Source organism: Rutidosis leptorrhynchoides, chromosome 7 (genome assembly GCF_046630445.1).
Source record: "Rutidosis leptorrhynchoides isolate AG116_Rl617_1_P2 chromosome 7, CSIRO_AGI_Rlap_v1, whole genome shotgun sequence".
Lineage (NCBI taxonomy): Eukaryota > Viridiplantae > Streptophyta > Magnoliopsida > Asterales > Asteraceae > Rutidosis > Rutidosis leptorrhynchoides.
In genome coordinates, this window is record NC_092339.1 from 367,764,174 (window position 1) to 367,791,897 (window position 27,724).

At 31.9% G+C, this 27,724-nt stretch overlaps 1 protein-coding gene across 1 annotated transcript; it reads left to right on the forward strand.

Moving 5' to 3' along the window:
- Positions 1 to 24,423: 24,423 nt before the first annotated feature.
- On the forward strand, positions 24,424 to 26,407 carry LOC139858215 (coronatine-insensitive protein 1-like). The gene is made up of 2 exons (XM_071847067.1): positions 24,424 to 24,969; positions 25,219 to 26,407. The coding sequence occupies exons 1-2, from the start codon at positions 24,706 to 24,708 to the stop codon at positions 26,176 to 26,178; spliced, it is 1,224 nt and encodes a 407-aa protein (XP_071703168.1). The 5' UTR covers positions 24,424 to 24,705; the 3' UTR covers positions 26,179 to 26,407.
- The last annotated feature ends 1,317 nt before the right edge of the window (positions 26,408 to 27,724 follow it).

The window sequence follows — 27,724 nt, forward strand, 5'->3', positions numbered from 1 at the left end:
TAGTACCAGGATCCCTTAAATTGAGGAGAAATTTACGAGAGATATCAGGCAAGGTCTACAGTAACAGATACGCCAAGATATGAATTGTCAGATACGCTAAGATATGAATTGTCAGATACGCTAAGATCTGAATTTTGTCTATACACTATTCATGCAGTCAATGCAGTAAAACATGTCTAGACTAAGAATAATGAGTAGGTAATTTCCTAAGGATGATAAGCAGATGATTTTTGACACAAAATGATAAGCAAAACTTTGGACATGCAGACACGGTCGAAGTCCAGACTCACTAAAGCATCCTAACGACTTATCAGTTAGACACACTAATGCAGACCTGGTTCGCTACGACCACCGCTCTGATACCAACTGAAAGGACCCGTCCTAAACCATCTGGACGAAGTCACCAACAACTGGTTCCATTGCGATGATCGACTCCAAATACTGTCTTTAAAATGAGCAAATGCACAGCGGAACGTTTCTTTCATACCTGAGAATAAACATGCTTTCAAGTGTCAACCAAAAGGTTGGTGAGTTCATTAGTTTATCATAAATAATCATTTCATAATTTTAATAGACCACAAGATTTCATATTTCCATTTCTCATAAACATACGTCCCATGCATAGAGACAAAAATATCATTCATATGGATTAAACACCTGGTAACCGACATTAACAATATGCATATAAGAATATCCCCATCATTCCGGGATCCTCCTTCGGACATGATATAAATTTCGAAGTACTAAAGCATCAGGTACTTTGGATGGGGCTTGTTGGGCCCGATAGATCTATCTTTAGGATTCGCGTCAATTAGGGTGTCTGTTCCCAAATTCTTAGATTACCAGACTATAAAGGGGCATATTCAGTTTAATAATCCAACCATAGAATGTAGTTTCATTTACTCGTGTCTATTTCGTAAAAAGTTATAAAAGCAGCGCATGTATTCTCAGTCCCAAAAATATATATTGCAAAAGCATTTAAAAAGGGATTAATGAAACTCACGCATATAAATATTGTAAAACAGTTAATATAGCATTTACATGTATTCTCAGCCCAAAAATGTAAAGAGTAAAAGGGATTCAAATGAACTCACAGTATTGTACTTTGTAGTAAAAATACATATGACGTCTTTGAACAATGCAGGGTTGACCTCGGATTCACGAACCTATATCATGTATATATATATACATATTAACACATATAATTGTAATCAAATAAGTTTATATATTAATATTAGTAATATACTTTATATTTTCATTTTCTATCTTGTTAATAAATAATTAATATATATTTTTAACTTAAATATGTTCTTTAATTTTAATATATCCAATAGTTATTAAACTGTTTTAATTAACTAATTTAATGATAATTGATTTATATAATAAATATAATACATATAACTTAATATTTATTTGGTAATAATAATAATAATAATAATAATAATAATAATAATAATAATAATAACAATAATATTATGAGACTACCTTAAAGTAACAAGTTTCGAAAAAAAGATGCCCCAGCACGGGCTCGAACCCGTAACCACTCGCTTACTCCTCAACACAATCAACCATTCTGTTGTATCCTATTTTTCTGATTTAAACCAGATAGTATATGTATACATCCCGTATTAATCCGTTTCATTTTTCTTGAATATTATCAACTAGCCCAACCTAAATGAAAACTTGATCTCGGTCCATCATGAATTACGGCCCAACAATAATAACCTAAGTTGCAAGTCCAAAAAACAACTAGTTGGCCCAAGTTGTTGGAATAATCCAAATGTAATACGGAGTATCATTAAACAGGACGAGGGTTTATGTTTTCTTTCTTTGTTTCAATCGACACAGCAACCATCACGATTCATCACATCATCATCATGAATCCTTATCATCGTTACTCATGCTCGAATCACCATCATTATCCTTCATTGTGTATCGACATAGTCACCATCATCATCTCACTAACATCATTTATATCGTCTTTATCATCATTCCTCACCATCATCACTTGATCATCATCATTATCTTTCTTTTATTAACCCATAACTATGATCACTCCACTACCCATTTCATCATTAACGGCCCATATGGAAATAAAAAAAAATAGCACTCGTCTCCACTTATATTATATCACTGTCCATCATTTTTTTTTTTTAATCCAATAGCCACAATGCCGACACCTTTATAAAAGGTTTTTATGAATTGATAAATCACAACAAAAAATTACTAGGTGGGTCTTCAATCCAATAAATAACTAATCCACTAGCTAAACCTCATCATATTGCAAATATCCTAATATTTATAGGCGTACAACAGGAGGGTCGTTGACGGTGGTTTCCTTTTTGTTGGTGATCGCTAGTAAATATATATATATATATATATATATATATATATATATATATATATATATATATATATATATATATATATATATATATATATATATATATATATATATATATATATATATATATATACTGCAACAGCCTGCTATCAAGCAGAGAATTTGAAGAAGAGAGAGAGAAAAGAGAGAGGAGAGTGGTGGCGGTTGATCTGAGGTTGAAGAAGGTATTCAATGATAGCTTATATTTGATGAAGATGGTGGTTTAAGCAAGATGGTTTCAAGTGACGGATGGTAGTGGTTCATAGTTGAAAAGTGATAGATGTTGGTCATTATAGGTGATGGTTGTCATGGTTGATCAAGAGAATCAAAAGTGTGGTTATGATGGTGGCGATCAATAGAAAAATAGATGTGGTTATAATTGATAATGGGGATGGTTATTCTCGAGTGTGTAAACCGTAGGGAGAAGGAAGAAACACAAGTTGTGTATATTTGTAATGATTCAAATAATTCAAATAATTCTGATAAATCTCGATTTACAGAAAATGGAGATATTGATAATGATAGTGTAGGAATGAATGATTTAAACAGTATCATTTAACTAATCCCTTATTTTGTAGTGGGTATGGTCGTCATATTATTCTCAAAACAAACGAGTACAGAAGAAAAAAAATATAAAAAATAAAGGAGATCTTGATTGATAACTGAATTTGGACATAACTGTTTTTGATTTCGAACCTTATTATAGAATTGGAGACAAGAGAATCAATTTAGCTACAGAGGGAAATGATTTACACAATCTTCTGTATTATAAGTAAATATAATGATATTGATTATATGCATTAAATATTTAATATTGATTTTTATAATAATAATGGATCTAATAATAATAAATAAATTAATAAAAATGATAATAATATCATTAATTCTAATAAATATAATAATAAATATTAATGATTCTAATAATCATAAAAATGAAAATTTTTATATGTTTACAAATAATAATCATACTAAAAATGATAACAATAATTTTATTATTAACATTTTCATAATGATATTAATATTATTAATGATAATAATAGTATTATTACTATTAGGAATATAACCAATATACATATACTTGTAATTACATTTAATATATTAATTTTACAGTTAATATATATTATATTATATGATAACCTTTATTTAATATATATATATATATATATATATATATATATATATATATATATATATATATATATATATCATATATATAATTTACATATATTTATTTACACACAATCGTTCGTGAATCAACGGACATAGTCGAAGGGTAAATGTTATCCATGTAACAGTTCATAAATTCTGAGACTCACATTACAGACTTTGCTTATCGTGTTGAATTCATATAAAAATTCAAGTTTAAATTTGATCGGAAATTCCCGGGTCATCACATTACCCAACCTGAATAATTAATTAAATGATCATAACAGATGTCGTATAAACGTCACTAAATAGAACATTCATGATCATTTAATAATGATTAGATTAACTAATTTGAAGATAGGTTCGACAGATTCCAACGAGTTGTCATTCGATTAGACAATACCCCCCATCTATTAATAGTTCATAGTTCAATGTCCACAAGTGTCGGTCTTTTGTCCAAACCCTAATTATGGTACAAAATCCAATAACCCAATCTTAATTTTTTAGTCCAACATCACGATTACTTCAGCTCAAATAAGCATAATAATAACTTAGTTACAAGACATTAGTTTAAAAAGGAAGAACATAGCTTACAGTGATTATTTATCGCGTAGCGCTACACGGGCAGAGTTCCGACTTAAAACCCGTAAAACATTCTTACAATAACCTTATTATTATTAACTTAAATTAAAATTAAAATTAAAATTATAAATATATATATTACATGTAAAGAGAAAGAAAGAAGAAAAGGTGTACATAACTCGTCCGAAAATTGCTCAATTTATAGACTTGGCCAGCTACAGCATCCCATGCGATCGCATGGATTTTGTGCCTTCTGGCCATGCGATCGCATGGCCTCCTGATCCAGCTCATATACTTGCCAAAAACGTGGGCGGCTCTTGATTTATTTATTATATAATATAATATATATAATTTTATATAATTATATATATATTATATTATATTCTTGTGCATAGTTGACTCGTAATTTTAACTCCGTTGACTCCTACGTTTCTTCTCGATTTATGTCCTGGTTCCGGATTTTCGAACGTCCTTTCGGATGCTGAGATATTTTGTACTTTGCGTTCCGCGGCTCGTACTCTTGTAATTTTTAGACGTTTCTCATCAATAATTCGAACCACTTGGATTGTACTTTGTACTTTTTAGCTTTTTGGTCATTTGCGTCTTTAAATCGTCATTTTCTTCTTTTGTCTTCGCACTTATTTATTTAAACGAATATTACATAAAAATAGAACAATTGCAACTAAAAGCTTTACATATTGGAAGGATATTGTGCCTAAATATATGTTCATTTGGAGCACTATCAAATATCCCCACACTTGAGCGTTGCTTGTCCTCAAGCAATACAGAACTTGAAATTAAATCACACTTCACTCGAATCACTTTTTTTTATTCTCACACTTTATACATCAGTGATTTTGATACAGCGGTATAAACAATGATAGTAACGATGTGGTTTACAGTCCCACATGACTATGAAAATTTAGATCCTTTAAGGAAATTTGATCTTTATGAAAACATTTAATCTTTTGAAAATTCAATCTAGCTTTTACCCTAGATAAGTTTTCCAGAATAACCCTTCACCGGTGTTTGCAAAATGTTTTTGTGGGTTGTGTGGGTTTCATATTTTAAAATTTTAGCTCAAAACTTGCGGTTTTGTGTCACCCACTTGCTAACCTTGTATTAGGAAAGCACACTTCCAGTATACTTGCTCCGTATATTACCTTTCGGTAAACTACCGTCCGGTTGTAAAGGAAAGCGATGAACAAGCAACTGTTAAGGCAATGTCCCGTGACATGCAGATAATTATGGTCAAAAACGTGTCGGATGCAATTACTATTCTTTGTAGGAGCAATAGTAAAGATCACCCTATAGTTTTTCGGTCTGGCACAAGGTCCTGTCTTCGACCATGCTATGCAACCACCGTTCTTATGGTTGACACCCGATTTGGTTCAGGTGACCTAATGAATATCAGATGAATTCTCAGAATTTTACATTCAATGGTAATGAACGCATTGAAAATAGGTTTTCAGAAGAAAAAAATCGGTTTGTAATTTTGATCAAAATATTTTCTCGTTCAAGCTCGAGTTTAGATATCATCGAAATCCATGAGTTTGTAATTCTCAATCTTTTAAAGTCAATCTCAAGGATTGAGTAATATCAGGCTTAAAAGCTGATTTTTAATCTTTAAGGAGATTATCCTTTTCTGAGGGTCTGATTCATTAGTCTTATCAAGCTAATTTGCACGACGCCCTCCCCATTTTACAAGACAGATCCTCTCATGGTTAGGATAAGTCTGACCACTTGGCGACCCTGTTTGATGTTGAGGTCCGTGGATTTCCTGCTGATTTTAGAGATGACTTTTCTAGATTTTTCGTTAACCTACAGCTGGTCTGGACGACAACTTCTGGACCTAAATCAAGAAGCGCGTGTCTTTTTTTGGAAGACTTTACTTCCTTTTAATGATGGAATTGATTCATCGTGTAGATCCATCTTTCTTTCAAATATATTACAGTAATTCGGGTAAAACTGATTAGTTTAGTCCAAAGCAAAAGTACCTGCAATAATCTTGTACAAAATATGTGATATGTGTTTTAAAGAACTTGATAAATTCTTCCCACACTTAGCTTTTATTTATTCTTTTCTTTATCTTTTTATTCTCTTCTATTCCATTTTAAATGAATTCAAGCATTTTGGGTTGTTTCTCCATTTATGTTCTCTCCGTGGTAACAATAATTTTGGCATTAACACCTAGTTTTATCGTTCATAAATATGTATAAACATGATTTTGAATTCATTTAGTTGAAAATTTTTCAAATTTTCACAAAATTTGGCAATTAAACTAAGTGTAAACCCGAGAGAATTTATAACCCTTCCCCACACTTGAGATCATGCAATGCCCTCATTTATATGAAATCAGACTATAATTATAAATTCATGAGGGTGATTAGTGTAGAAAAATGATTAAAAATACCCAGTTTGAAATTTCTAAGCTCGTAGAATGATAGATGGCGTGCCTCATCGTTCATTTCTTTTGTTGTAATTTCACATATGTTTTGCGTCTTATCGTCAAAATTAGTAGCTTTTGCTGAACTTAATCTTTGAATGTGCGCTGTTTTACCCTATTTTGTACATGAGATAAACTACAAACATATATATACATACTTTTATATATATATATATATATATATATATATATATATATATATATATATATATATATATATATATATATATATATATATATATATATATATATATATATATATATATATATATACTTTTATATACATACTTTTATATATATATAAAAGTGCGTTGTTTTATACTTTTATATATATATATATATATATATATATATATATATATATATATATATATATATATAACCTTTATTTATTAAAACAATTTAAGTGAATAATTTTTTAAAATTTTGTTTCCTTTTACTTTAGGTAGTTTTGGTATGTTTACCTAGTCCGTCCCTCGATAAAATTTAAAATTTGTCATTTTTAAAGCGATTGTTTTAAAAGCAAAGATTTTTGAGGTTTTTTAATTTTTTTGGTATACTTTAGATCAATAATATTAAAAATAATGATAACAAAATTTGTCGCCCCGCCCTCGGGTAAAGCAATTTCGGTTCCATGACCTAGTCTTTAACTTACGACGAATTTTAGAAATCATTTTTTTTAAACTTAATGAAATAAAGTAATTTTTGTTTTTAAATTCACACAAAACTTAAATTGAAAAGGTGTATTAATTTCATACAAAACCTACAAAACAAAAATTCAGAATGGAGGGAGAAAACTAGTTTTTTGGTGTCTGCTAGTGGAAAAGACCAATCGGATTCCATTCTCGAAACTACACGAGAACCGAATAACTAACCCTAGACAGCATTATTTCTTAGAACATTTGAATCTCCCCACACTCAGGTAGCTGTGGTGTCGAATTTGTGATTAACTTCATTGTCAATTTCTTTTGGACCATAATCAACTTGTATATCTGTGACTTTTTCTTTAAGCCATTGGTCGGATTCCTGTGTAATATCCACAAATTCAACTAGTTTTGCCTTTTTTAGGCGATAGATTGGATACTAACCGATTACATAACTTAAAGTTCCCCATGGTTCTAGCAGCGCGAATCCGTTTAATAAGTTTCTTCATTGAACTATTAATAACGGGGTCATTTAATTTCGTATCAACAACGGGGTTCTTTGTTATCAGGTAATCATTAGGTTTTACTTCATCTTCCCCACACTTAGGCGTTTTATTATTGTTAAGCACTACCGTTGGAGTTGGTAAAACAATATGCTTCTCATCGATCATTTTTATTGGTTCAACAGTTTTGGTTGGTGGAGATTTAGACTTTCGATTCACAAAGGTGACCGATTTTTCACCATCACTAAGTGTCATTCTACCCTCTCTTACATCAAATAACGCCATGGTGGACGCTAAGAATGGTCGACCTAAAATTAGAGGAATATTTGAGTCCTCTTCTATGTCAATGACAATAAATTCGACTAGAAATGTTAAATTACCCACTTGAACGGGTAGGTTGTCAGCAATTCCAACTGGGCGCTTAATGGTTTGATCAAAGAGTCGAACACTCATCTCTGTTGGACTTAACTCACCTACTCCTAATCTCTTATATAATGAAATAGGCATAACACTCACACTCGCACCTAAATCTGCTAGTGCATCATACATGACACAATCACTAAGTAGACAAGGAACAATAAATTCACCCAGATCACCCAACCTTGGTGGAAGTTTTGGTGGAACTGTCTTCACCGGGTTTACTTCTACGGTTTTTGTTTCTTATATTTTCTTATTCTTCTTCTTCTTCTTTCCAGAGGTATCATAAACTTTATTACCTATTACTTGCTCATACTCAACTCCTTTTCTTGGAAACGGGATGGGTGGTCTGTATGGTGCCACCACTGGCTTTACATACTCAGGTGGTGGTGGTGGTGTTGTAACTTCTTTATTGTTACTCACATCTAAAACCATCCCATCTTCTGATGCTGGTTTTTTAGAATTCGTTGATACCATATTAACATTCTCATTCCGAGGATTTACTTCAGTATTACTCGGTAGCTTTCCTTGTTCCCTCTTACTCATCATGCTAGCAAGAGTACCTACGTGTTTTTCTAGATTCAAAATGGAAGCTTGTTGAGTTCTTAATGACTGATTAAACCTCTCATTTGTTTGGGTTTGAGATGTAATAAATTGTGTTTGAGATTCCATTAGCTTTGCCATCATTTCTTCCAGATTTGGCTTTTTCTCTTCGGTTTGTTGTGGTGGTTTATATAAGCTAGGTCTTTGTTGATTGAAAGTGTTGTTTTGAGTTGGTTGGTTATTCAGACCTTGTTGGTTGTACGAGTTATTGTTAGGTCCATTTGGATTGTAAAGAATGTTTTGATTTCAATTGAAGTTTGGCCTTGGCGGTTGATAATTATTTTGATAATTATTTCCCGGCCTTTGGTTCATATAGGAAACATTCTCACGTTGTTCCATGGTTTGTTCAATGTGACAATCTTTCGTTAAGTGTGGTCCACCACATTGCTCACAACTGATTCGTATTGTGTGAATATCTTTATTCATCTTTTCCATTCGTCTCTCGAAAGCATCTATTTTTGCGGAAACAGAATCAAAGTCATGGCTAGAATCGGCTATAGCCGCTTTAGATGAACGAAAAATATTTTTTTCTTGGTGCCACTCATGTGAGTGGGATGCTGTGTTATCAATGATTTTGTGAGCTTCGGTTGCGGTTTTCTTCATAATGGAACCACCAGCTGTTATGTCGATGTCTTTTCGTGTAGCAACGTCGCATCCTTGGTAGAATATTTGTACTATTTGATAAGTATCTAAACCATGTTGCGGACATCCTCTCAACAACTTTCCAAATCTTGTCCACGCCTCATATAGAGTTTCATTTGGCTTTTGTATGAACGTAACAATTTCTCCTTGAAGTCTCACGGCTTTAGATGCCGAAAAGAATTGTTTAAGAAAATTTTCAACTAAAACGTCCCATGTATCAATCGCCCCTTCAGGTAATGATTCTAACCAATCTTTGGCTTCTCCCTTTAAAGTCCAGGGAAATAACATGAGATAGATCTGTTCATCCTCCACTTCTCGGATTTTAAATAGAGTACAGATCCTATTAAAAGTACGAAGATTTTCGTTTGGATCTTCCTTCGGTGCACCACTAAATTGGCATTGATTAGTTACCATGTGTAGAATTTGTCCTTTGATTTTATAATCTGGCACATTAATGTCTGGCTTAATAATGGCGTGACCTTGGCCAGTGCGTTTAGCTCTCATTCGGTCTTCCATACTTAGAGGTTCCAGATTTTCCATGATTGAATTGGTTGAATCTGAATCACTAAAGGATTCTGACTTAATTGTTTCTTCCTCGACAATTTCTGGATGAGTGATCTGTGGTTCAGGAGGAATGATTAGTAGTTCAGGATCTTTGAATTGTCCCTGAATATCCTCCGGATTCTCAATTGTGAGGTCGGGTTCAAAAAATGGATTATCGGGATTTTGAGTTGGAGTACTTGTTTGACTAGATGATGATTCTAAAGAGAAATCAACGGCGATAATATTGGCTAGATGTCTTGATCGAGTTACAGCTGGTGAACGTATGAAAGGTGGTGAACGTTTTGCTCGGTGCATTCACTGAATATCCTATTAGTTATAAAAATAAAAATTATATAAGTTATCAAATTAATAGACTTTTCTGATTTTGCCCACGTTTCGAATAGCCAATAGATGCAGCAGGTAGCCAGGACCCTTTAAATCGGAAGCCCACAACTCGCCACTAACAAATCCAACTATTACTACGAACCAGAAAATTTTGGATGTCTATCAATTTAACCGCTTAAAATAATTTTTTTGTTTTGAAATTTTAGAGAAGAAATAGAAAATTCTATGTCCTAAAAACTAGAGCGTCGAGAAATAAGAAAGAAAAAGAGTGCGTCGAAAAACGTCGAAAAATAAAAGGTCGAAAAATAAAAATAAGAAAGTAAAACGTCGAAACTTAAAAGTCTAAAAACTAAAAATTAAAACTTACGTCTAAAGGTATTAAAGCTTAAAAGGAATTCTATATCCAAAACGGCAATAACTTAAAAAGTACTAAAATCTTAAAACGACGTCGCAAAATTCTAAAACACCTAAATCTTAGTCTTATAGAAAAAGCACTTAAAGGATTTTACGACAAAACCTAAAAATTTAGAAAAATAAAATTAACTACGGCAAAATACTAAACTTAAAACTATATAGCAAATGATAAATATTACGAAATAAACGACAAAATGCAAATTATAACTAAAATGATAAAAATACAAATTTTATAAAGATATTATTTTTATATTATATTTTATAAAAGTATCAATTTATAATTAATAACACTAATCTAAACTAAATATTACAAATTAAATATTAAAACTAGAATTAAAAATTAATTAAATAAGTAAAACCCTAATTAATAATTAATTAATAATAATAATTAATAAAACCTAACCCTAATCCGTACGGCTAAGGTATTCAGAGCTGTCTTTTCACCTCATGCGACCTCATGAGGTTTCTTTGGTCTTACCATGCGATCGCATGGACTCGAATACCAGGCCGAAGGTTTTGGGCTGCAACAGTGATCGGCCCGTTTCAGTTTTAAATTTTTTACGTTTTACTTTTTTTTTTTTAATTTTGTAATATATTTATATAAAACTTATAAATAAGAAAAATTTACTTATTAGTTTTTATAACTTTTCACAATAAAAAGAAATATAAACTTTTTAAATTTAACTAAACTTAAAAATATAGATATATATTTTTCTTTTTCTTTTATATTTTTTTTAAAAAACTTTTATATTTTCCAAAAATAGCTTAAAAACTAATTTTAATATTTTCTTTTTTTTTTAGAATATAGCGTTTTGCTTTCGCTTCCCCGGCAGCGGCGCCAAAAACTTGATGTGTGCAGAGGTGTATACGAAATAGTTATTATTTTTACTACGAAATACTACGAAATATGATACAAGTTTTAATTAATTTACGGATGGGATATACCTAAACTTTGCTACAACACTTATAGGCAGTGTACCTAATCGTTGAGTAGTGTAGTTTTTAGTAAGTCCAGTTCGTTCCACAGGGAGCTAGCTGAGTTTAACGCTATATATTTTTTTAAACTATATTTGTATAAAAATATATATAATTATATATAGTAATATTATTATAAAAGGGGGTTTTTACCGTTTAGTGACCGGTTTGTCGATTTTAAATAAAGCGTAAGATAAATGACGATAATATATATGACAAAATTTAAATTGCGATAAAGTAAATTGCAGTAATTAAAGTGACAGTAAATAAAGGTACGATGAAATATGAAATAAAAGTATTATGCTTATTTAAACTTCCGTAATCATGATGTTTGACGTGTTGATTTTAATTTATTACCCGAGTTAATTGTCCTTTGTCCTGGATTATTTGATACCTATTTGGTTTTTGTCCATAATAGTTCATCGGTCATAATTATAAAATGCTCGTCAAATTAACCTTATTCCCGAAGTCAAATATTCCAACTAATTAGGGATTCGAACTGTAACAAGGTTTTAATACTTTGTTTAATGATTACACCAGTTATCCTTGTATGTAATCCACCCCTGTTTTAATGAGATATGAATATTAATTTATCCACTTGATCAGAATGAATAATCAATTACCCAACCCGAGTAATTAATTAAATGATCATAACAGATGTCGTATAAACGTCACTAAATAGAACATTCATAATCATTTAATAATGATTAGATTAACTAATTTGAAGATAGGTTCGACAGATTCCAACGAGTTGTCATTCGATTAGACAATACCCCCATCTATTAATAGTTCATAGTTCAATGTCCACAAGTGTCGGTCTTTTGTCTAAACCCGAATTATGGTACAAAATCCAATAACCCAATCTTAATTTTTTAGTTCAACATCACGATTACTTCGGCTCAAATAAGCATAATAATAACTTAGTTACAAGACATTAGTTTAAAAAGGAAGAACATAGCTTACAGTGATTATTTATCGCGTAGCGCTACACGGGCAGAGTTCTGACTTAAAACCCGTAAAACATTCTTACAATAACCTTATTATTATTAACTTAAATTAAAATTATAATTATAATTATAAATATATATATTACATGTAAAGAGAAAGAAAGAAGAAAAGGTGTACATAACTCGTCCGAAAATTGCTAAATTTATAGACTTGGCCAGCTACAGCATCCCATGCGATCGCATGGATTTTGTGCCTTCTGGCCATGCGATCGCATGGCCTCCTGATCCAGCTCATATACTTGCCAAAAACGTGGGCGACTCTTGATTTATTTATTATATAATATAATATATATAATTTTATATAATTATATATATATTATATTATATTCTTGTGCATAGTTGACTCGTAATTTTAGCTCCGTTGACTCATACGTTTCTTTTCGGTTTATGTCCCGGTTCCGGATTTTTGAACGTCCTTTCGGATGCTGAGATATTTTGTACTTTGCGTTCCGCGGCTCGTACTCTTGTAATTTTTAGACGTTTCTCATCAATAATTCGAACCACTTGGATTGTCCTTTGTACTTTTTAGCTTTTTGGTCATTTGCGTCTTCAAATCGTCATTTTCTTCTTTTGTCTTCGCACTTATTTATTTAAACGAATATTACATAAAAATAGAACAATTGCAATTAAAAGCTTTACATATTGAAAGGATATTGTGCCTAAATATATGTTCATTTGGAGCATTATCAATAACTTGCTTCTGTTTGCGAGATTCCTCCAATAACAGCATCGATCGAGCCTGATAAAATGAAGGTAAGGGTGTAATGTATGATAATTGAGATCCAATTGTGCCGAAATTAGCATTTAGATCGACGATTAACTGAAGAACCATCTTCTGATCTGAAACTTTATCCCCAACATTGCCTAATTGATCTGAAATTGATTTCAGTTCCTGGCAATAGGCAGTGACATTAGGAAAATTATCAAGTTTGATATTGGTGAATTGGCGGTTAAGATATAGTGCACGAGTGGTCTGGTTATCTTGAAACAAATCTTGAATTCGTTTCCAGGTTTTAGCCGTGGTGGAGTCTGCTTCAAAGATGTTGTCAAGCAGGTCAATAGAGATTGTGCCAAAGATCCAATTAAGGACCACTGCATCTAAACGAGCCCAAGAAACAGTTGATGTCTCGGTGGTGTTGGGTGAAACAACGGAAGAATTAGCAGAATCAGTAGAGGGAGGGATGATGTGATCAATCACATCGTAAGCTCTGCAGGTTATCTTAAAAAGTTCAGACCAGGTAGAGTATTTAGCCTTGTCCATCTCAAGGGTAATAGGAATGTGATTTTTGATGTTTGAAACTGTAAAAGCGGGGTGGTACTTGTGGTCAGCCATGGAGAAAAGAAGATGAAAATAAAAATCGGCTGAAGATGAAGAAGAGAAGAATAGGGGTTAATGGCCTGATACCATGCAAGTGTTTTAATATTTTCTGTGTGGTATCAACATAATATGAGCCGATATAAATAGGCATACAAGGATCCCTATTCTTCTAACATATGGGAATGATTTCCCAAATCAACTATCTATGGAAAATATATGCATACTAGAAATACATTGATCCTATGTGTGTGTACAGCTAATGTATGTGCGTGTGTATCTGTATCTAATATATACGATGGACGGATGAATTCATATTCATTATGTTAAAACATAATGATTTAAAAAATATACGAATATTGTCGCTATTTTTTATTTATTTGTTTTTTTTTTTTTTTTGAAATCAAAATATAATCTGCTATAATCAACTTTTGAAAATAAATAATGATTTAGATGGAAATTGATGAGAGTTGTTAAAAGGTTGTAACTTATATGAGTTATAATTTATGAACACATAACACTAATATCATTTGATGATTAATATCATTTGATGGTTATTGATGGTTATTAATGGAGGCATTGGATGATCATTCATAGCAATCCTCTGATCCTAAATCATATGAGAAAATAAGAGAAAAAAACGTTAGCTCCATACGGTACACACAAGTGCTAAGCGTAGTTTTGTTTTATAAATGACTTTAGTCAAGAGAGACACGAACGTGGTTTAGCTTATGAGAACAATGTAGACAACTTTTCAGGCAAATATTCAAGTCCGACAGTACTATTGCTTCAGCCGTTGTATTCCGAAAATCAGACGTTGTGCATACGCTGAAACTGTTTAAGAGAACCGTGTTAAATACGGGTCTCGGCTCACCATGTATTGATGAATATCCTTTTGTCCTAGCTCAGGTATGAATATATTTAATCATATGTATTTCTATGATAATTTGTTTATTTGATAATCAAATATTGTTTCGGGTACGTACTATATTTTCTACAAACTTAAAATAATTGAAGTACTCAAATGAATTTTATTTAAACTCTTGAATTGATTATTTAAACTCTTAATCTCATTATCTTTGAACGTTATTACTCTCTCCGTTTTATATTAATTGTCTCCAGATAAAAAAATACACAGTTTAAGTAAATGTCATAAAAGCACTGTACTTTATGTTTACCTTCCAGTTTTATCCTTACCTTTTTCTTTCTCCTTTAATCGTATCCGCATATATTAAGGACATAATAAAACTTAAGCTTCTTTATTCTTTTCTATTTATATAAGTGAACAATTAATTTGGGACATTCTAAAATGGAATACTGGACTATAAGAGCACACGGTGCCCGTAATCGTCCCCCCGCCGTCTCTCAAAAATCGACACCGAAATCGCCGTCGTCCGACACCGCGACACCGTCGCCACCACCGTCGATTTACAGTGTCGCGCCACCGACGGTGCTTTTTTCGACCGTTGGACCTCTTTTTGTTTGAATTTTTGTTTCATTTTTCAATTCTTTCATTTTCTTTTTGTTAATTTTATTATTCTTAATTTATTTTTATTTTTTTGTTGCAGGTACCTTCTTGAAGAAGGAGTCAGGTACCTTCAATTCTTTCATTTTCTTTTTTTTGTTACTAGAAATCCTTTACTTAATTAATTATTAATGAAAAGTTTATAAATATTTAATAATAAAAGTTTTTTTTTCTTTTTACAATAAATAAAATATAATAATAATAATAACTAATAATAAAAGGTATTATAAAAATAAAATAAAATATGTAATTTTTTTAATGTAAGGTTTTTTATTAAAATATGTAATTTTTTTTATTATTATTTGAAGTTTTTTTAATATTTACACAATTAAAAAATATACAAAATAAATTTAAAAAAAAGACACTGAAATGGACACTGAAACGGGCACCTTGTGCTCTAAATTAGGGATGGAGGGAGTAGTATTACTGTAGTGTGCCTTTCTACTTAACTGTCTCATACATGAAAGTTTTTTTTTTCTTTTTATTTTTTTAAAGCAAACAACTTTTATTTATAACATGAGGATTTACAATGAAAGTCTTAAAGATAAGACTCAGAAAGCACTGAACGTGGAATCGACCTATACAATGGTATGTGATTAAACTATAGGACACAGACAAAAACAAAAAACAGTTAACTCGATGCATGAAGCAAACGTTTTGCTAATAATCGTGGTCTTCAATACTGTGTGGATTAAGAGACCATTGCAGCCAATCGAAGGAGTTTCTTTTTGATCTATTTGATATCCACTCGAAGCTACAAACTTGAATCTCTTGGAAAGCAAATGGCACCGACCAATCTGTATTTTAAAAAAAAATTATTGTTTCAATTGTGCCAAATCTTATACGCACACACCCACATGCAAGCTTGCCACATTGAGACATTATTTACTTATAGTGGGCTCCCTGAAAGTATAATCGAAAGAAGGGGTTGATAGGCCAGGCCCCACCATCGGAAGAATCACTGCCACATATCATTTGCGAAAGTACATTTTTTAAAAATATGCTTTAAAGTTTTAACGCCATTGTCACACACCAGACATCCAATTGAATCGAGATCGATTTCTTTCTTATCCAACTCGATTATGAATTATGATAATCGTGATGAATGATTAATTTATCATTCATTTGAATATTGATGAATGATTAATTTATCATACATCACTATTCAGATAAATGATAAATTAATCATTCATTACGATTATTATCATTCATCGTAGATTTTTTTAACGATTTTATATGTTTTTGGCTTATAAAAATATAGATTAAGAGAGCATTTTTATGAAGATTTATGAATCTAAAAATATATATTTAATTTTGCTTATCTCCACTTAGCCACTAAAGTTGTTTAGCCATGAATTAAACCAATATATATATATATATATATATATATATATATATATATATATATATATATATATATATATAGGGGGAGATCAAGGGATAAGTGGTATTTTTGAGATTAGGGGATAAGTAAAATGAGATTTTTATATCTTTTACATTAGAGCTCCAATTTAAAAAAAAAATCCGTGATTAACTGACATTGTGTAGATTCATAATTTTTTTTTTTTTAACAGGAGCTTAAAATGCATTGACGTATGTTAACGTGTTTTGAGGTTTTTTTGAGTTTTTTTTTTTTTTTTTTTTAGGATTTAGCCCAATTTAGAGTTTAGGGGTTAGGGTTTTCGGGTTTACTCCGTAAGCCCTCAACCCTAAACCCTAATTCCTAAACTCTAAACCGTCCGTATTAAAAACTCAGTCTAAAACCCTAATTTCTAAACCTTAAACCCTAATTTCTAAACCCTAATTACTAAACCCTAAACACTGTTTTTTTAATCAAAAGTCATTTTTTCTTTGTTTTTTGTTAAGATGAATCTGATGCATGAAAAGCAGTTAATATGCATCAAAAAGCAGATAACATGCATCAGATGCATCTTAACGATCCAGTTAAAAAAATTTTTTTTTTTTTTTTTTTGAATCTACACAATAAAAATAGATACCAGCAATTTTTTTTTCTTTTTTTTTTTAAAAATCGGAGCTGTAGAACTAAAGATATAAAAATCACAAAATCACTTATCCCACTTATACCCACTTAGCGCTTGATCTTCCCCATATATATATATATATATATATATATATATATATATATATATATATATATACACACACACACACACACACACACTGTTGTAAAAAACCCGATTACTCGTCGATTAATCTCCGATTTCTCATTTTTAAGAGCAATCCGTTTTGATTTTTTAAAATCCGTTTAATTAACAGGTCAACATCGATTGATGGGTGAAAATCGAATTTGGTAATCAAAGTTGGTCAAAGTCAAAATTGATCAACATTTTAACATTAATTTAAGAAAAAATTACGTCGTTGGTACATGTGATTTGTTCACATTTGCATCATAACATCTAAACTTTATTTTTTGCGTAGTTGGTACTTCAGTTTTACTAAATTATCGTGGTTGGTACCCCAACTTAACTAGCGTCAAAGTTAATGGTTAACCCCTCACATTATACAGTCATAAAGCATAAGGACTACTAGTGTAATATAGTAAAAGTTTAGGGACTATGCTCACACGAACCACCATTAATCACTAACTTATACCACATTTTATTTTATTTGAAACTAATATTCAAAATCACAACCTAATCAGCTTCTCATCAACGAATTGTAAATTACGACATTCAAGTAGTATGCATAACAAATAGAGAAAGAGATCTAGACACTATAGCGAGCCTGCAGCAAACAAGGCTCCCGATGACCAATACTAAAAAAAAACCCAAGGTCTACCGGTATCTTCTCAAATTTTAATTAAGAAAAAGTATGGAATATTAATAAATTTTGAAATCGAATCTAAAACCCCGATAACAAAAGGATTATAGTTGAAAAAAATTAAAATTTGGTTATAGAGTTTGAGACTTGTTATAATTTAGTAGGCTTATAACTACCTTTAGTTATTTGATTCTTGATTAAGAATACTAATAATGAAGTGTAAGAACAAAGATGATAATGGAGAGAAAGAAAGAAACACTTTGTAAGTGTGAGAAATGGTGCAAGTTTAATGCTTGCATTCATGGCTATTTATAGCAAAAATATCACAAGTTTAGGTAATACAATAATATTACTTTTGTGTATCAATAATTGACTATCCATTTATATATATATATATATATATATATATATATATATATATATATATATATATATATATATATATATATATATATATATATATATATATATATATATATATATTGATATACTATAACACTCCCCCTTGGATAGCAATTTTGTTTGTTGAAGATCAACTGTAAGTTACTGCCTCGTTAAAAACCTTGCTAAAGAAAACCCAGTGGGAAAAACTTTAGCTAAGGGAAAAAGAGTGCAGCATGGAGTTGACTCCCCCTCGAGTAGACATCGCTTCAGTTGTTACATCTTTTGAACATGTCTCATGCCAATGTTATGAACGTGTGTTCTGAAAATAGCAGTTGGAAGTGCTTTCGTGAAAAGATCAGCAGAATTTTTGCTGGATTGAACATATCTCATTTCAATCTCGTTGTCCTTAATGAGATTTTGAGTGTATGAGAAGAGTCTAGGAGGTATGTGTTTGGTTCGGTCACTTTTGATATACCCTTCTTTCATATGTGCTATGCAAGCTGCATTATCTTCATAGATAATTGTTGGACTTTTATCGCGTTCTAGTCCACAAGAATCAGTAATGATTTGTGTCATTGATCTCAACCAAAAACATTCCCGAGTAGCTTCATGTAATGCAATCACTTCAGCATGATTTGATGATGTAGCAACAAGTGTTTGTTTTTGAGAACGCCATGATATTGCAGTACCTCCATTTAGGAATACATATCCAGTTTGAGATTTAGCTTTATGTGGATCAGATAAATAACCTGCATCAGCATAACCAACCAAATCTTGTTTTGATTCGTTAAAATAAAATAATCCTAAATCAGTAGTTCCTCGAAGGTATCGAAATATGTGTTTGATCCCATTCCAGTGTCTTTTGGTAGGAGCAGAGCTGAACCTTGCCAACAAATTAACTGTAAAAGAAATGTCAGGTCTTGTACAATTTGTAAGATACATAAGAGCTCCAATTGCACTAAGATATGGTACTTCTGGTCCAAGAATATCTTCATGATCTTCACATGGACGAAATGGATCAGTTTCAACATTGAGTGATCTAACAACCATAGGAGTACTTAATGGTTTTGCCTTGTCCATATTGAAACGTTTCAAAATCTTTTCAGTATATGTTGTTTGATGTACAAGTAAACCATTAGGCATATGCTCAATTTGTAAACCAAGGCAATACTTGGTTTTTCCGAGATCTTTCATTTCAAATTCTTTCTTTAGAAGTTGAGTGGCTTCATAGATCTCTTTATTTGTACCTATGATGTTAAGATCATCAACATAAACAGCTATGATCACATATCCGGATGTTGTTTTCTTAATGAAAACACAAGGGCAAGTAAGGTTATTTTTATACCCTTTGCTTATCAAGTAATCACTTAATCGGTTATACCACATACGTCCAGATTGTTTTAACCCATATAAAGATCTTTGTAATTTAATCGAATACATTTCTTTGGGTTTTGCATTTGATGCTTCTGGTACCTTAAATCCTTCAGGTATCTTAATATATATATCACTATCAAGTGATCCATATAGGTAAGCAGCCACAACATCCATGAGATGCATTTCTAAATTTTTAGAAACTGCCAGGCTGATTAAGTACCTAAAAGTAATTGCATCCATAACAGGGGAATAAGTTTCTTCATAATCAATTCCCGGTCTTTGAGAAAAACCTTGAGCTACAAGTCTAGCTTTATACCTTGTAACTTCATTTTTCTCATTTCTTTTTCGGACAAAAATCCATCTGTATCCTACAGGTTTCACATCTTTAGGAGTGAGAATGATGGATCCGAAAACTTTTCTTTTATTGAGTGATTCTAATTCAGCTCGTATTGCTTCTTTCCATTTAGCCCAATCATGTCTATTTTGACATTCAACCATAGATGTTGGTTCTGGATCATCATCATTATTCATGATGTCATATGCAACATTAAATGAAAATTTCTCATCAAGATTTTTCATTTCATTTCGGTTCCATAATATTTTTGAATGTGCATAATTGATTGCAATTTCTGTATTGACATCATCAATCTCCTCTGCAGTAGGAGTACTGATTTGTGGTTTTTCTTGAACACTTTCTTTTACCTTATTATCAGCTGATTTTCTTTTTCAAGGATTTTTATCTTTGGAACCAACTGGTCTCCCACGTTTCAGACTTGGCATAGATTCTTGAGTGACTACATTATCAGTTTTCCGATTTGGAATCTCAACTCGAGCTGGAGTATTAACTGCTGGTATATATGATTTAGTCACCCTTTTTGTATATGTGAATGCATCAGGCAATTGATTTGCAAGTTCTTGTGTATGCATTATCTTTTGAACTTCTATCTCGCATTCTTTTGTGCGAGGATCAAGATATTTTAATTGAGGTTCACACCATGAAACATCATTTTCTTTATTTTTTATTTCTCCCCCTAATCTAGGAAACAATGTTTCATTAAAATGACAATCAGCAAAACGTGCTGTAAAAACATCACCTGTCATAGGTTCAATATACCTTATGATTGAAGATGTTTCATATCCAACATATATTCCCAACCTCCTTTGAGGACCCATTTTTGTACGTTGTGGTGGCGCAATTGGAACATATACTGCACAACCAAATGTTCTAAGGTGGGAAATATTTGGCTCTTGACCAAAAGCAAGTCGTAGGGGGGAATATTTATGACTTGCACTTGGTCTGATGCGAATCAATGCAGCAGCATGTAAAATTGCATGACCCCATATAGATACAGGGAGTTTTGTTCTCATTATCAATGGTCTAGCGATTAACTGTAAACGTTTAATCAGTGACTCGGCTAAACCATTTTGTGTATGCACATGAGCAACAGAATGTTCAACAACAATTCCTATAGACATGCAATAGTCATTAAATGCTTGAGATGTAAACTCACCAGCATTATCAAGTCTCACCTTTTTAATGATGTAATCAGGAAAATGTGCTCTCAATTTAATAATTTCGGCAAGAAATTTTGCAAATGCCACATTACGGCTTGATAACAGACAAACATGAGACCATCTACTAGATGCGTCTATTAGGACCATGAAATATCTAAATGGTCCACATGGTGGATGAATTGGTCCACAAATATCACCTTGAATTCTTTCAAGAAACATTGGTGATTCTTTCTCAACCTTAAGTGGTGAGGGTCTAGTTATCAATTTTCCAAGAGAGCAAGATATACATGGAACCATTGTATCATGAAGGATTTTTCTATCCTTCAGTGGATGTCCATGTGTACATTCAATAATTCTTTTCATCATTGTTGATCCTGGATGGCCCAATCTGTTATGCCATAAATTAAATACACCAGGATCAATATACTTTTCTTTAATCACCATATGTGCTTCTGGTACATTTATATGTGTATAATGTAATCCAGAATTAAGTCTTGGCAGTTTTTCAATCACGTGATTCTTGTTAGTGATACTTAAATATTTCTCATTTTCTGCCGTTACTGACTGATAATCATATCCATTAAGGTATATGTCAGAAAAACTCAATAAATTTCTGCTTGACTTAGGAGAGAATAAGGCATTATTAATTAAAAATGTTGTACCGTTTGGTAATATGAATTTTGCCTTTCCTATCCCTTCTATCAAGTTAGCAGTACCTGATATTGTATGTATAGTTCCTTCCGTTGGTTTCAAATCAATGAAATATTTTTCAGATTTAAGTATAGTGTGTGTAGTACCACTATCTGCTATACAGAGATCTCCACTACTTGATTGATGTTGTGTTCCAGCAGAATTCATATTAAACTTCATATATAAGAAACAAACAGTAAGTATATAAATTTTACACAAAATGTTTATTACATACAAATAGATAAAACTGAAACATTTGACATACATAGAATTGAAACATCAAACATAGAACTGGAATATTTGATAAAACATATAGAACTGAAACATTTGAGAAAACATGATGACAAAGGTTAAATCGTTTTATTTATAAAAGAAACATATTAATTTAATTGAAGAAATCTTCATATAAATCAGATGGTTGCTCAGTGACTGTTGGATCAATATTATCCACAAAATTTACTTCATTTTCTTTACCTTTCAGCGAATCCTGATACATCTTAACAAGATGCTTAGATGTTCGGCAAGTATTAGCCCAGTGGCCCATTCTACCACATCTGTAGCAAGATTCTTCAGAATTTTTAGAAGAATTTTCTTCAACATCTTGTTTAGTGGGCTTGTTTTGTGGTTGATATTTATATTTTCGTGGATTATTATTTCTTTGACCACCACGGCCACGACCACGACCACGTCCTCGCCCATTACCATTACCATAAGGATGGTTTCTACCATAGTTATGGCTTTTGGCATGATGATGGTGATGGTTATTATAACCACGACCTTGCCCGCGTCCTTGTCCCTATTTATAATTATTTGCAGTATTTGCTTCAGGGATTGCAAGTGTACCAGTAGGACGGGATTGCTGATTTTTCATTAATAGCTCATCATTTTGCTCTGCAACTAAGAGATATGAATTAAGTTCAGGATATGTTTTGAACTTTAGCATTCTTAAATTTCTTTGCACTGTGATGTTTGCAGCATTCATTGTGGAGAAAGTTTTCTCCATCATGTCTGCATCACTTATTTCATGTCCACAGAATTTAAGTTGTGAACATGTATTATACAGAGCTGAGCTATATTCATTTACTTTCTTAAAGTCTTGGAACCTTAATGTTCTCCATTGTTCCATAGCAGCTGGAAGTAAAATTTCTCTTTGATTATTGAATCTGCTTTTGAGACCTTCCCATAAAACATGGAGATTTTCTACAGTCACATAATTATTTTGTAAGCATTCATCAATATGTTGATGAATAAAGCAACATGCCGTTGCTTGTTCTTTTTCAGAACAAGTGTTGTTTTCATTTATGGCTTCAAGAATGCCCATTGATTTAAGATGCATTTTTACTTTTATAATCCATGGCATGTAGTTGTTTCCAGTTGATTCTAAAGAGTAAATTTAAGCTTTTCCAGATTCGACATTTTCTATTAAAACAAACAACATGATAAATTATAGTCACTTTATATTCATAAGTATATAAACATTAAACATAAATTTAATATAACATAAATGATAAGTAGGTGACAGTGTCGACCATATGTAAGCAATCATTAATAAATGTTATATAACATAAATATAAATATTAGTAAACATAAATGATAATTAGGCGACAGTGTCGGCCATATAAATGTTAGATAATAGAAATATAAATGTTAGTAACATAAATGATAATTAGGCGACAGTGTCGGCCATATAAATGTTAGATAATTAAAATATAAATGTTAGTAACATAAATGATAATTAGACGACAGTGTCGATCATATATTATTCAGGTGGTATAACCGACCATATATCATTTAGGTGGCAGAGCCAACCACAATTAGTATTAAGATTATCGTGCTGATAACGTGTTATAATTCAGTAGGCTTATAACTACCTTTAGTTATTTGATTCTTGATTAAGAATACTAATAATGAAGTGTAAGAACAAAGATGATAATAGAGAGAAAGAAAGAAACACTTTGTAAGTGTGAGAAATGGTGCAAGTTTAATGCTTGCATTCATGTATATTTATTGCAAAAATATCACAAATTTAGGTAATACAATAATATTACTTTTGTGTATCAATAATTGACTATCCATTTATATATATATATATATATATATATATATATATATATATATATATATATATATATATATATATATATATATATATATATATATATATATATTGATATATTATAACAAGACTGAGATTTATTCAAAATCTCTCATCTGATAAAAATACATCGTTGAACCAAATAAACCCTAAATTCATCAACACCGTACCTCAAATACATCGTTGAACCAAAATAACTCTAACTCATCATCACCGTCACTACCTCAAATACGTCGTTGAACAAACCCTAATTCATCAACACCGTACCTCAAATACCTCATTCAACCAAATTAACCCTCAACTCATCATCACTGTAGCTCAAATACATCGCTGAACAAATTAACTAACCCTAATTCACCATCACTGCACCTCTACTATGGAAGATAATAATCATCATAATAACATCCACACAATTATCGACTGTATTGCACCCTACATAAACGATCGCAACACTTTTTCTTTAATCTGTCGTAGATCTTATGATGCTGATTGTAAGACGCGTGAGCATGTCACCGTCTATACCCGTTATGCCACGTCACCCTCACGTTTGTGTCAACGTTTTCCGTTCCTCCAATCACTAACCCTGGATGGATCATCCGAGCAGATGCACGATGATGACGTCAACATCATCACTCAATGGGTACAACAAATTACTAGTAATTTATATCTATTGAATTCCATTCGTTTCAAATATTTTTCTTTAAAGAATTCTGATCTTGAGTTATTGGTTCTATCACGCGGCAAACAGCTGCGCGAAATTAAGATATTTTCGTGTGTTGGTTTTTCAACTCTAGGGTTATTTCATATAGCAAAATATTGTAATAATTTGAAGGAATTGCGTGTGATTGATAACGAGATTGATGATGAGAATGGTGAAAATTGGTTGCAGGAATTGGGCACGGGAATAGAAAAGTTATATTTTGATGGTGTCGACTATGATTTAAAAGATCTTGAATTTGTTGCGAAAAATTGCGGTGATAACTTAGTTTCAGTTAAGATAGATGAAAGATATGATTATATTGATCTTGTGGGATTTTTCAGTTACGCGGTTAATTTAGTGGAATTCGTTGGTGGTAAATTTAGTAATCAACTTAAGGATGAATATAAGAGTTTTAAGTTTCCTGATAGTCTGAAGCACTTGTTGATAAGACGCACAATTGCTGTAGAATTTTTTGCCCCGTTTGCACATTTAATAACGGAATTAGATTTTCCAATTCATTATGGACCCGGCGATTTTGAGTTGATTAAGAGTTGTCATAACTTGAAAGTACTACATTTGCCGTATGACATTAGTGATCAAGAATTGCAAGACACTGTTATTTATTGCAAGAATTTGAGAAAGCTTTATATTGAGGATGATTTTTATGCCATAGTAAGTCGGGTGTCACATAATGGGGTTATTCATATCGCAAAACACTGTATTGAGTTAGAATGTTTACATATTATTGTTGTTAGTATGACGGATGAAGTTATGAGTTATATTGGTAAGAATATGAAAAAGCTTAAGGTTTTTAGTTTGCATATGTGGATGGAGAAAAATGAAACGGCACTAGACAATGGGGTCCGGTCTTTGTTAATTGGTTGTGATAAACTTGAAAAGCTGAGTATACGTGGTGGGTGGTTGACGGATAAGGGTTTTGGGTTTATTGGGAAGCATGGTTGTAATTTGAGGTATCTTAATCTTGAGGGTATTAATGTAAAAGAATCAGATGCGGGAGTTATTGAGCTGTCAAAATTGGGATATCAATGTCAGCCTAACTGTTTTAGCAAGGAAGCGATTAATATCTCTGGCCGTAATGTAAAGGGCATACCTCAACCTCAACCTTGTCGGGATATTGAACAAGTTTGACATGATGCAGCTATTAGTGGGTTCTTAGGACGACACATAATCAATCACCTTCTTAATATATGCTCAAGACCTGATCTTTGGTGGACGGGAGTGAAGGATTGTTTTTTCATGTCTACTTTACTGTATTTTACTATTTATATTGTCAAAGGTTTTAACTTTTTTGATATTGAAAAATTTGGTTGTTGAATACTCCATTATTTATTAATCAGTAATGCATCCATATTCCAGACTTGATTGTCATCATTTTCGGTTTCTTGTTATGTTTATGCTTGGCAGCAATTATAAGCTTCCATTTTGGCCGGGTTTTATAACTGCCATGAGTTTCTCACCATTCCTTTTCTCCTTGAGATTTTTCTTGTGTGTAAAAAATGTCCAATAAATAGCGTTGGGGCAAATGGGTCCAAAGTCACCCAAATTGTACTTATGAACTGCCAAATTAACCATCTGTCTACATATATAAAATGCTAAATTATACCCAGCAAAAGATGGGTTAAACTTGCTGAAAATGGGGCCTGCAGTGGAACAATATGATAATTAGAACAAGCTTGAAGTAGCATAGTAAATTGGTTAAATGGCTTAAATGTAGTAGTGTATTTTGAAAGACAAGTCGTTTTTTTTTTTTTTTTTTTTGAAAAGCAACTATATTTTTGTATTATAAACAGAAATTACAGGGGAGGAATGCATGGGACATGAAACCCCCAAATGCATTCTGATCAACATATAAATGAGAAATAGCAGAACCAAAATGCAGTTTCCTAAAAGACCTGCACCTTGGCTACCTCACGAAACAAATGAAGCTGAATCAGAACATACACGAAGAGACAAAAACCACAGGACACAAAACAAAACAGCCTAGCCTGGATCGAAAATGCTTTTAGGATTTGACATCCACCGAAGCCAATCTAGAGATTTTATCTTCAACCGATTGCTTACCCATTCAAAAGTCTTAAGTTGGATGTCAATGGATTAGCTGCTTGTTGATGTCTAGTTTAGTATACTGGTATTCTTATTTGTTGCTGTGCCTTTCTTTTGAATGGATGGTAATCATATTTTGGTCGGTTAAAGAGTTTATCATAAGAGTACACAGAATGCCAAAAAATGATAATAATTGACTAACCCCAATCATGAGGTTAATTTCTTGGTTAGAGATGGAAGCAAAATGTTAATGGTTTTTCTCCAAATTGATCCACATCTTAGATTGGTCAACCCTAATCACCTCTTGAACCGAATTCAATTTGACTTATCACCCACCTAACCTGCCCGACTCCCTATTTTGCCGACTATAGTGATGACCATATGTGTATGGTTTTTTGTGGCACTAAAAAGATCAAGTGGTTACTCAAATTCTATACCAACCTGTAAAGTTTCTTGCAGTGCTTCTTGTTATTTATCCTAATAATTTTTTGTTTTAGTTTGAGACCAACTTTGGCCCGAAACAGTACAAGAACCTATGCCTGAAGATAATATCTTTGTGCGTATGTTTTGTGAGCATGCAAAGAAAAGAGAAAAAATTATGGATTTTCATTACGTTTTAGAAGGAATTTAT